Here is a 12,955-nt window from a genome sequence, read left to right as displayed (position 1 = left end):
GCGACCTCACAGCAGGGGCCTGATCGTTGCAAAGTGTCACACACAGCGACATCGCTGGTGAGGTCGCTGGTGAGTCACCAAAACCGTGACTCAGCAGCGATATCGCTAGCGATCTCGCTATGTGAGACGGGGGCTTAAGCCCGTGTGTGATCGTAGTGCAGAACTGGAATAAGCCTTCTATGGTAAACATTCATAAGGCCGATCATCAGCTAACGTGTTCTCTCTCCCGCAGGTGCACAGCTTTTTGATGGTTCATGCCATTTCATTGATTCTCAGACACTCCAGTCTCTACACCACTGTCAGCTCCGCCTCAGTAACCTTACAATTGTCTTGAACTGTTTTAGGAAAGAGGCCAAAGAGCTTACAAAACAAGGTACAGAAAGGTCTACCTAACGCATCTGTGTTTTGTTTTTCTTTGTTTTTTCATAACAACTCTAATTATAATAATATAAACAAGCTAGAATTTTAAGTTTGCCTATCATTACGAAATCTAAAACTTATAAAAACTATCAACGGATGAAACAAATGGGAATTTGTTCGGTTTTGAGAGCAGTGACCACTCAGCAGTGAGTGTCTGTTGCTGGATTTGCAAGTGGAGTCAGAGGCCGGGCAGTCACAGCTGAAGTGCTACAAGTGCTGAGCTGCCACCATCCTTTCAGATCCAAACTTCTTACATGTCAGCAGGTTTCTCAATCAGTATCAACATTTGAATTAGTTTGTGATTAGGACAAAATGCTAAGAACCCTACAAAAACGTAACTTTTTCTACATAGACCCTTTCCCTCACCATGGGGTGCATTTCATTGAGTTTTTCTAGTACCCAGAAGTTAAGGAAATCAAGTTGACAATTATTCTTCTTGGCTTCTACCCAGTCTAATGCAGTTTTCATTTGTCAGCGGATTTTTGCCCTAGGCAGTATCATCAAATAAGTAATGTGTATCAAATACAGCAAAATATTTTAACGTATTTCCTACATTATTTGACTTAAACATTTCCTATTTTCCTTCATTAGGATTAGTTAACTTAACCAATAAGCTTTCAGTGACCAAGCTCTTAAGTCACTATGCCTCTGTAGTCCTTTGGTTTTGTCGTTGTGGTCTTCTGCCAGATAACCCAGGTAAGGGCTTGCTCCCACTTGCTGTTCAATCCAATAAAAAAATCAGATTGCACTCACCCCAATGTTACCCTATGGTGTAGCTCACATCTGCGATTATTTTCTCATGCGAAAACGATTGTACCCGAGAATTGGATTGTACGCGCCCATATAAGTCTATGGGTGCGTGTGAAACATCACACTGCACTTGGATATCACCCGAGTGCAGTGCGATTCCCGCCGGCAACAGGAGATGGAGAAATGACTTTCTCCGTCCCCTCTCCAGCTGTGCTGCGATCCCCTCATGCGAGAGAATCCGGGCACTGACACTCAGCTAACGCTCCCAGCAGAGCAGGAGCCCACACTCATTAGCATTTCTGATGCCATAAGCTAGTGGGACCCCGGCATAAACCTTCAGGGCAGAAAACATCTCCAATGCACAGCCTTTTTGGGTCCGAGAACAACATGGTCTGATCGAACCAACTCCATGGCCTGCAATAGTACTAAAGACTTACCTTCTGAGACATTTACTTTATATTGAAAGTATGTGCCATAAATAACAACTAGTTGCTGGTTCAATTTATAGAGCTCCCACTCGTGAGGAAAATAGAGGTACCATTCTAATTGGTTTGCTGACCAGAAAGTAAGAGACCATGCATTCAGCTCTATACATTGTAGTATACAGTACAGACCAAAAGTTTGGACACACCTTCTCATTTAAAGATTTTTCTGTATTTTCAGGACTATGAAAATTGTACATTCACACTGAAGGCATCAAAACTATGAATTAACACATGTGGAATTATATACTTAACAAAAAAGTGTGAAACAACTGAAAATATGACTTATATTATAGGTTCTGCAAAGTAGCCACCTTTTGCTTTGATGACTGCTTTGCACACTCTTGGCATTCTCTTGATGAGCTACAAGAGGTAGTCACCGGAAATGGTCTTCCAACAATCTTGAAGGAGTTCCCAGAGATGCTTAGCACTTGTTGGCCCTTTTGCCTTCACTCTGCGGTCTAGCTCACCCCAAACCATCTCGATTGGGTTCAGGTCTGGTGAATGTGGAGGCCAGGTCATCTGGCGTAGCACCCCATCACTCTCTCTCTTGGTCAAATAGCCCTTACACAGCCTGGAGGTGTGTTTGGGGTCATTGTCCTGTTGATGCCTTCAGTGTGAATGGACAATTTTCATAGTCATGAAAATACAGAAAAATCTTTCAATGAGAAGGTGTGTCCAAACTTTTTGTCTGTACTGTGTGTAGGACACTGAAACAGTTTAGTGTTTCCCTTCTCCCATCATCTACAATGCATATAAGGGCCATTCACGCATGTGACATTTCTTCATCTGATCTTCTCCTTTCTGTGCTACAGGAATCAGGATTCGCACATTCTGCCACAATACGGCTCCCCCAGAAATGACCCCACAGCACACCATAATTACCTTCCCTTTCAGTGCTATGCCTCGCTGGTCTTCTCCATGACATATAAAATACATATGACCAAGCACATGGTTGAGGGCACACTGAAGGGTATCCTGGGCCACAGATTATGCACTTTTGATCTAGAGCAAGAACTTTTTTTTTAAATTAGCAAATGGCCTTGTTGGATAGGTCATCAAATTTGTTGTGACCGAACAACCCCCTTAACTAATAAATGTTTTGCTGCAATTGTCACGATTTTCTTGACCAAAACAAAATGAATGTACTGTTTGTTTTTCATTTTGCTATATACTTGTGTTTATTCTCCCTTTTTTTTCCTTGTTCATTCTGTCAGATGGAGCCGTGCAGTTGACCAGGCCATACTACAATTATCAACTGGTTCAGCACTACTATGCTGAGCGTCGGAAAAAGTTGGAGCATTTGTCTAGGTAGTGAAAATGTTGCTCTGTTTTCTGTAATACGGACTTCAGTTCCCTACCACTTTTTCTAGTCAGTTTGTCAGAAATCCCTATTGGAGCTCATTCAGACGTCCATAAAAACTGTCTGAGATGGAGCTGCAATGCACATTCTGGCCACTGCTCTCCAGACTCGAGAGTGACCGGCTCATAGAAATACATGAAGCTGTCACGCTTGGGTCTGGAGACCCGCAGCCAGTCTGTGCATTAGCGTCTGTGCTTAGACGTCTGAATAAGCCCTTTGCTGATGGTGGTTTTTTTTTTTTTTTCCCTTGACACAAAATTGAAAAATCTAAAGGAAAGAGTCTTGCTCCTTTTATTGGATTTATTCCCCAAAAATTGCATGCTAGGTAACACATTCATCCTTCTCCATCACCCCATTTCTGCCGCATGAAAGTGCACACGTTTTAGTTGGAGCAGAGAGCTTTTGGTGTAAATGCCATCATTGGGACCGGATTGGATTAGGTTCTTCTGTATAGATCAGAGGCTGTTAATTGCTGTCCGACCTACATGTTACTTTGTGCTGCTGGAAAGCCACAATTACAAGGTTCTAGAAGCGCTGGAGTGTCCAGGTCTGACCGTATATAAATGACCCTGGGCTGAATACTTATTGACAACATCCAAATCTGAGACTGTTAAGGGGGAGAAAAAAAGTAACATTTAATTAAATATAAGAAAACATTTTAAATTTGTAAATGTATATGGCCATGATAACAGATGAATAAAACTTCTCAGACATTTTCAGAAGGCAGAGATTACAAAATTAAAAAATTGTTCTGAAGGCCAAACGTGACCCTTGCCTTTAAGGAGTTATACAAACTGATTAATAATATTGCGCAACATTTTTTTTATTGCTTTTAGGGGTATAAAGGTAACACTTTTTATGTTTCCTATGTTACAGAGGTAAATGGAATTCTACCTTGATGATCGATAACCTGATTTCTTGGCTTGGAGAAAGAGTTGAGCATTTATGGAAGAGAGACGGTGGCTCAGGCAAATATCCACCTGCTACCTTGCATGTAAGAAAAACCAATAAGGCAATCTTATGTTTATGCCATAACTGTTTAGTACTGTTCCAATCACTTCAAACCCATTTAACTATACATCACAGGCCAAGTTCTTTCTCTTCCAAAGTGTTAATGCTAATTGGGTGCTGAAGTGGAACTTACAACTGAACCTCATTGAAATGCATGTTCAGTGTAAAACAGCATGGAAAGTATCTGATCTGTTTCTGCTGTGGACTCTTCATTATGATCAGTAAAGGTTCTGGTGTGTGGTCCTCTTTAAGCGTTTGAAAACATTTTCATACCATCTTTTTATCGATTACTTCAATAAATTCTTGGATGTTAGAAGCTGGAACATTTTTCCCTCCTTTTTTCCATTGCAGTTTTAGACCTTTATACTTTATCCGGTAGCTTTAACAAAAGTTATTGGATATATCGCTACTATTTCAAATGTCTGCCTCTGAAGTTGATGTAAAGTTCCTAATGCTTAGCGGGCAACAGAAGGTTGTCCAGCAACTCAATGAAATAACTTTTATTCCTCATCCATCTCCGCCGGTCATCGATCCACCAAGGCTGATGCTGCAGTGGAGTGCTATTGAGCCCCTAATCCGTAGAGGTTCCTGAAGGGTTTAGCCTGTGGACTTCCAAAAAAAATTGGAAGGATGAGTATTATAACCCACCCTCCCCCAAATCGCACTGTTGCCTACTGAATTGCTCCTCCAAACCTCTGCCTTAGGGGCTTCCTCCTGGGTTTGTTTGGGGATTGTCTCCTTTTTATTTCCTAATTTTCAAAATCTAATTTGTAGTGCTATATCATAAAACTATTTTATCTCGCTCTCCCTGCTCGGGATAATCTGAGGCTTGACTTTTTGTTGTCAATGGGCACTTTTCACGCTGTTTGTGGGATGGTCACTTTTTTTTTTTACTGGCTTTCAGTCCTGGGCTTCTCCTTTGCCTCCATCTGATCTTCCTGTTCGTCTACACCTCCTTTCTACAGCTCCAGCCACCTTTCTGCTGCCAACATAATTTTGGGACGCAGTTCTGTGATTTTACGGCTCTTGAACCTCTCCCTGGTACTTTTAGGCGTCGTCCTGGTCCTATTTAATTTTTTTCTATGTGCCATGTCCTTTTCCAAGGGAGAACTTATTTTAGGAAGCTTTCCCCCTGTTGCACTGGTCACCTATTTTGTTTGTTTGCTCTGTGACAAATGTTTTATCATGTGGTCAGTGAGGCTGCCTTAACGCTTCGCCTACTCACAACCCCTTAGATTCCCCTAAAGAACTGAGCAGCATGTGCCAGATCTTTGACTTTGGCTCAAAGTAACCTGGCCACCCTCTCCCAGTCCACAGTTGATTTCTCTAGATCGCTTGCTAGCCCAACTTGCGTGTCAATGTTTTCTTTCCTAAGTCGAGTAATTCTGCCCTGTCTCACATAGAAATTGAGGCGCATACTTCCCTATGCACAGATGCTTTCACAAGACATAGGATTTCTTCCCACACATCCTCTGGCATTCCTCGGACAGTGCCACCGCGGATGAGATTGCGTCTGCCCCTGCCCAGTCTGATTCTCCAGGGGTTACCTCTGAGTGATTCTGAGTCTGAGCAGAATACTAAGCTAGCCTCTGCATTGCATGACCTTTGCTGGGCAATGAGGGCCACCCTCGAAGTCAAGTAAGTAGTGTCCTCCTCTCCTTCCCAAAAAGTAGTTTCCTTCCGTCAAGTCCGGCAACCATTCTCTTTTCCAACCATGAAGACTTGGTGATGCTCTTACCAAAGAATGGCAGTACGGACTAACTCGTGCCTTCGTCTAGGAGGTTTGAGGTAATTTTCTCCTTGCAGAGTAATTAGTTGTCAAATTTTCTATACCTCCCTCTGTTGAAGCCCAGGTAGCTAGTGTCTAGAGCCACTACCTTGCTCTTCTCTCATTCAGTATCCCTCAGATAAAAGTTCAGGACTCTAAAAAGTGGCAGCAAGTTGATGTCATGCTTCTGTGGCGTGTCTCGTATTTACAAAAGGTGTGATTTCTTGTGGCAATAACCTCCATTGATAGCGTGCCTGAGCACACTTCCCTTTCCTGCGGGGCTCTCTTATTTTGTTCCCTATCAGGACAAGCTGTTCTTGTTCTCTGTGCTACATTGTTTTCCAAAAGTTGATCAAGTCATTCCCCATTAATGATAACATTGTTCTCCCCTCCTTGTGCCTATCCTCCTGCTGGTCCCTGTGAGTGTTTTCCCTCTGTCTAGATATGGTCAGAGCCATTAGGGCCTATCTTTCTTATGGAAATCTTCCAGAGATCCAATTCTCTTTTTGTGATCCCTGATGGGTCACACTAGGCTGGTCAACCTCCAAGACAACCATTCCCATATTGATCAGTTTCGCTATTATGCAAGCTAACAAGACCAAGGGTAAATCTCCACTGTTCAAGATTACTGCTGATTCCACAAGGTTGGTCGGAGCCTCCTGGGCAGTCTGGTTGGCTGCTATCTGGCCTCTGTCCACACTTTTTGTAAAATTTTACAAGATTTACACTATGGCTTCTGCCAACTTGTGATATATGATGCTGCAGTCTGGTATGCGGTTTGTTATTTGTTGTTTTTCCCCAACCATTGGGCGTTCTCTGGGATGCTCACGGTCCTGTAACTCGCAATTATAGAATTGTGAAAATTGCATTTTTCTTACTGTAAAATCCCTTTCTCATTGAATATACTGGGTCACATTGCTGTTGTCTTCCCATTTTTCAGTACTTTATATGGTATGTTGAACATCTTTTTTGATTTTTTTTCTTATTCTTTCAATATAGTAGTATGAAAAATTTAAAAAAAAGTAAAGCTGAAACTTACAAATGTTCAATTTCTTCATAATAGTCCTATGCTACTTTTTATCTCCCTAAAGCATCTCTCTCAACTAGTTTTAACCGGACAGCCCCTTTATCACTTATTTGCAGTATGGGTGATGACTTGCTAATCGGTTGGTGTCTGGGTGTTGGGACCCACACCAACGTGGAACTTTCATTCCCAAAGAGGAACATTTATCCCCGATTAGAAATGGAGCATCATATCTGATGTCTGAACCCCTCCCGAGATGGCTGCCCCTATAATCATGCACAGAAAATATGATAGTCATACAACTTAACTCGGAAGAAGAATGATATACGATATGGTATTATTTACCCCTTCACAACATCTGCCATATATGTACGGCACTTAGGGTAGTGCATTCCCGCAAACTGCTGTTCATGTACGCCGCTGCGAGGTCCTGTCACTGCGCTGAATCACGATGGCTGCTGTCTCTTACAGCTGACCATCCCTGCACGTTGTCAGTTGTCATTCCAGTAACTTGGGTATCTATGGTTATGATAAATCATATAGTGAGTTAGTTGCTAGTGGTATTATCCATGGATGCACATGAGGTAAGCGACATAGTGAATCTGAAGAACTATACTTAATTTTTAATTGGAGGTATTTGCTAATATTATAACTACTGCTTGATCTTTGAGATGGGAATACCCCTTTTTAACTTTTTTCGTTCTTGCTAACTGATCTTTAACACTGTGTGTTGCAGGCACTTCTAGACGTGTATCTACTAGAAGATACAGATGAAATAAACAAACACACAATTGTATCCTTTTTCCGTTTACCAGATGACCTAAAACAAAAAGGTCTCATGATTTCCACCATATTTGTGATTTATGCCAGACAAAGGCGTATGGTTTAGTGGAAAAGGCCTGGCTTAAAGTGCAACACTGTGGGCCAAAAGTTCACCAATTTCTTTCACAAATTAAGCTAGAGTTCTCTTGTCTAAACCAAAACATATAGTTTTGTGCAAAACATTTATAATTATTTACAAGACTATGTATTGCAAATAACCTTAACCACTTGTATACCAGATGGTCTATTTTTTGTTGGATGTCATGTACTCGTTCTCAGATAAGCCGGATTCTTCCATAGAATCATTTCCCGCAGCTTTTTCCATCCCTTGTGGTCTAATAAAACTTACTCAAGGCTTTTGGCTTCTGGATCACAATGATTATCAGGTATTGTTTTTACTGTTTACTTGTATTTTTAATTATTATAGTACCCTTAAGGTTGTGTAGATATCTGGGCTGGTAATATCATCCTGGTAATTCTACTGAACTCAACCGGTTCAGTAAAAATACCTTTTCACTTTGCTTTATAAAGAAGAAACCCCTTCAGAAATGCTGATATGTAGCTGATCTGGCTCTAATAGAAAACGGAGAATTTAGAGTTTTGTCCTTCCACACAATCCATACCATTTTACTTCAGATACACACTTCATTTACAGGGGTTGTCCACTACCGACAAACCCTTAACTCCATTCCCCCTAGAAATGAAAAGTAATGTATATTAGTCTTCCGCAACGGTTGGCAGTCAAGCGAGATAGGCGCTGCTATTCCTGGCAGGTGACATTGTTGTTTCACATGACTGCCGCAGCAAATCCGCAGCGTATTGACTGCAGCCTTTACTATTTTGTCAGAGCAGACGTCTGCGATTCTTGTCTTGTGTCCACATCAACCTGTCACCCGCTGGGAACTACAGCATCGTCATTGCTCAAGGCGCTGCGGCAATTGAATATACAGTGTGTGTCTATGTATATATAGTCTATAATTGATATTATGTATGTTAAAGGGTTTGGGACTTTAATATTGATTCACAATCTTTAGGATAGGTCACCAGTTTCCAATCATTGGGGGTGAGACTCTCCACACCCCCACTTATCAGCTCTTCCAGTTGCCAGTGGCAGCCAGACGTACTCAGTTGTGAAGCGGAATTACACAGTCCGACAACTGCACAGTAGTCTTCCGTGTACTGTACAGGCGGCAAATGTGTAGTACCAGGTTGTGGCCACTTTATAGTTGATGGCGCTGTGCAGCTCCACAGCTGACACTTAAAGCATCTGATTGGTGGGGGGGGAGTTAAATGTCACACCCCCAGCATTCAGATATTGATGACCTATCGTAACGATAATCCGTCACTAGCAAAGTCCCAGACAACTGCTTTTAAGGATTTTATTACTCATTTCTCTGAGCTGCCGGCTTCTGCACATCTTTAAGGTAACCTGTCACCTCCAAAAAAATATGCTATTTATCTGCATATATAGTGGTAATCTGCAGGTAAGTGGCTATGGAATCATGTCTGGAAAGCTTACTGGAGAAAGGGATGAAAAAAAGTTAATTTTCCAGAATTAGGACATGAATTCACATCCTAGGAAGGGGTCCGCATGTGTGGAGGGGACTTAGGAGCTGAGCGTCTTCCACACTTGGCTAATGCTGGCTGTAAGACATAGCTGACATCAGTCTCTAACAGCCGCTGCCGGAGAGAAGTTTCCGTTGCGATGGTTACCAATTTAAACACTGCTGCCAATCTGGTGGGGACCGATTAGTTACTATGACAGCCGGTGGTATGCTGAAGATTCTGTCATTGTCCTCTTAATACCACGATCTCAACTACAGTGGGGAAAAAAAGTATTTAGTCAGCCACCAATTGTGCAAGTTCTCCCACTTAAAAAGATGCGAGAGGCCTGTAATTGTCATCATAGGTAGACCTCAACTATGAGAGACAAAATGAGAAAGCAAATCCTGAAAATCACATTGTCTGATTTGGAAAGATTTTTTTTTTAAATTTTGGTGGAAAATAAATATTTGGTCAATAACAAAAGTTCATCTCAATACTTTGTTATATATCCTTTGTTGGCAATGACAGAGGTCAAACGTTTTCTGTAAGTCTTCACAAGGTTGGCACACACTGTTGCTGGTATGTTGGCCCTTTCCTCCATGCAGATCTCCTCTAGAGCAGTGATGTTTTGGGGCTGTCACTGGGCAACACGGACTTTCAACTCCCTCCAAAGATTTTCTATAGAGTTTAGATCTGGAGACTGGCTAGGCCACTCCAGGACCTTTAAAAATGCTTCTTACGAAGAAACTTCTTCTTTGCCCTGGCGGTGTGCTTAGTATCATGGTCATGCTGAAAGACCCAGCCACGTTTCATCTTCAATGCCCTTGCTGATGGAAGGAGGTTTTCACTCAAAATCTCATGATACTTGGCCCCATTCATTCTTTCTTGTACACGGATCAGTCGCCCTGGTCCCTTGGCAGAGAAACAGCCCCAAAGCATGACGTTGCAACCCCCATGCTTCACAGTAGGTATGGTGTTCTTTGGATGCAACTCCACATTCTTTCTCCTCCAAACACGCTGAGTTGTGCTTCTACCAAACAGTTCTACTTTGGTTTCAGATGACCATATGACATTCTCCCAATACTCTTCTGGATCATCCAAATGCTCTCTAGCAAACTTCAGACGGGCCCGGACATGTAATGGCTTATGCAGGGGGACACGTCTGGCACTTCAGGATCTGAGTCCCTGGTGGCGTAGTGTGTTACTGATGGTAGCCTGTAAAGTTGGTCCCAGCTATCTGCAGGTCATTCACTAGGTCCCCCCGTGTGGTTCTGGGATTTTTGCTCACCATTCTGGAGATCATTTTAACCCCACGGGGTGAGATCTTGTGTGGAGCCCCAGATGGAGGGAGAATATCCGTGGTCTTTGTATGTGTTCCATTTTCTGATTATTGCTCCCACAGTTGATTTCTTCACACCAAGCTGCTTGCCTATTGCAGATTCAGTCTTCCCAGCCTAGTGCAGGGCTACAATTTTGTTTCTGGTGTCCTTCGCCAGCTCTTTCGTCTTCACCGTAGTGAAGTTTGGAGTGTGACTGTTTGAGGTTATGGACAGGTGTCTTTTATAATGATAGCAAGTTCAAACAGGAGCCAGTACTACAGGTAATGAGTGGAGGACAGAGGAGCCTCTTAAAGAAGAAGTTACAGGTCTGTGAGAGCCAGAAATCTTGCTTGTTTGTAATTGACAAATACTTATTTTCCACCAAAATGTGAAAAAAAAAAATCTTTCCAAATCAGACAATGTGATTTTCAGGATTTGTTTTCTCATTTTGTCTCTCGTAGTTGAGGTCGACCTATGATGTCAGTTACAGGCCTCTCATCTTATTAAGTGGGAGAACTTGCACAATTGGTGACTAAATACTTTTTCCCCACTGTATATACTGCATTACTGTATGTGCTATAAACGATCACCGGTTTCACAAAAATGTGAATAAAAAGTTTTTAAAAGTTGAATAAATTAAAATCGCCCCCTTTTCCTCAGTTTAAAAATAAAGGAACAAAAACATTTGTTGTTGCTGCATTCATAAAAGTACAGTCCATTAAAATACGTAACGAATTAACCCATTAGTGAACTCCATAAAAAAAAAAAGCTAGAATTTCATTTTTTTGGGTCACCTCACCAACCTGGAAAAAAGTAATTAATAAGCAAACCGTGCATTATATGTACACAAAATTGGTTTCAATAAAAATGTCAGGATAGCACACAAGAGTCTAGGAAAATGGCAACACAAAATAATGTTTTGCTTTCTAAGACCACTTAGAGGACCGGTCACCAAATTTTCCATGTTCAACTGGATATAATAATGGTTGCAGAGCAGTATAAAATGTTTGTTTTGTGTTTTTTTCCTCTTTTTTTTTTTTTTTTTTTTAAATTTTACCCGTAATGAGTTATCACAGAGATGTCACTGGTGACGTATGGTTCTTACACCTGTATGATGCTGACCAATCCATAAGCCGGCAGCAACATAGCAAACACGCCCCACCATAGCGTAGAGCAGGTTTGTCAGTGAGTAGGATGTAATCCCGTTTATGTCTGCAGTGCGATCAGTGATTAGAAAAGAGCTGACAGAAGGGTTTATGGGACACATTTAAAGGGAACCGGTCACCCCCCCCGGTGATATCAGACCTCTACTATGGGCATGCAGGTGATAGAAAAGTAACTCTATACTACCTGTATGGCCCATAGTAGAGGTCTGATGGGAATCTGTCCCCCCCGGTGATATCAGACCTCTACTATGGGCATGCAGGTGATAGAAAAGTAACTCTATACTACCTGTATGGCCCATAGTAGAGGTCTGATGGGAACCTGTCACCCCCCCCCCCCGGTGATATCAGACCTCTACTATGGGCATGCAGGTTATAGAAAAGTAACTCTATACTACCTGTATGGCCCATAGTAGAGGTCTGATGGGAATCTGTCACCCCCCCGGTGATATCAGACCTCTACTATGGGCATGCAGGTTATAGAAAAGTAACTCTATACTACCTGTATGGCCCATAGTAGAGGTCTGATGGGAATCTGTCACCCCCCCGGTGATATCAGACCTCTACTATGGGCATGCAGGTTATAGAAAAGTAACTCTATACTACCTGTATGGCCCATAGTAGAGGTCTGATGGGAATCTGTCACCCCCCCGGTGATATCAGACCTCTACTATGGGCATGCAGGGTATAGAAAAGTAACTCTATACTACCTGTATGGCCCATAGTAGAGGTCTGATGGGAATCTGTCACCCCCCCGGTGATATCAGACCTCTACTATGGGCATGCAGGTTATAGAAAAGTAACTCCATACTACCTGTATGGCCCATAGTAGAGGTCTGATGGGAATCTGTCACCCCCCCGGTGATATCAGACCTCTACTATGGGCATGCAGGTTATAGAAAAGTAACTCTATACTACCTGTATGGCCCATAGTAGAGGTCTGATTGCAGAGATATGTGTTTTTATAAAAGCACGTTTTCTATCCCCTGTATGGCCATATTAGAGGTCTGCTATCTCCCAGGGGGTGGCAGATTCCCTTTAAACTCCGCTGTTCTGCCCCTCCCTGCACACTGCCACTCATGCAGGAGGTTAGGCTAGAAGAGGTACATCGCACACTGAGAAACCTGCTCTAAGCTATGGTGGGGGGTGTTCTTTATATGCTTTGTTGCTGCCTGCTTATGATTGGAGGAAAAGTGCACAACCCCCTGTGGAAACAAGAACACCCCCTTGCACTTAACAATTGTTAACTTGTTAGGTGCAAAATACATTGCTAATATCATCGCAACAG

General features: G+C 42.3%; 1 protein-coding gene across 1 annotated transcript in view; it reads left to right on the top strand.

Moving 5' to 3' along the window:
- The window catches only part of LOC141273766 (protein ELYS-like), a 111,474-nt gene that overhangs the window by 44,999 nt on the left and 53,520 nt on the right, over positions 1–12,955 (top strand). The window contains exons 15-20 of the mRNA XM_073686104.1: positions 233–373; positions 1,012–1,116; positions 2,870–2,963; positions 3,892–4,009; positions 7,555–7,611; positions 7,880–8,026. Coding sequence (XP_073542205.1) covers positions 233–373; positions 1,012–1,116; positions 2,870–2,963; positions 3,892–4,009; positions 7,555–7,611; positions 7,880–8,026 — 662 coding nt within the window. The remainder of the gene's footprint in view (positions 1–232; positions 374–1,011; positions 1,117–2,869; positions 2,964–3,891; positions 4,010–7,554; positions 7,612–7,879; positions 8,027–12,955) is intronic.

The sequence above is a fragment of the Phyllobates terribilis genome, unplaced genomic scaffold, assembly GCF_046119375.1.
Source record: "Phyllobates terribilis strain yellow unplaced genomic scaffold, ASM4611937v1 Scaffold_5__5_contigs__length_657084704, whole genome shotgun sequence".
Classification (NCBI taxonomy): Eukaryota; Metazoa; Chordata; class Amphibia; order Anura; family Dendrobatidae; genus Phyllobates; species Phyllobates terribilis.
This window is presented reverse-complemented; position numbering and strand designations above follow the sequence as displayed.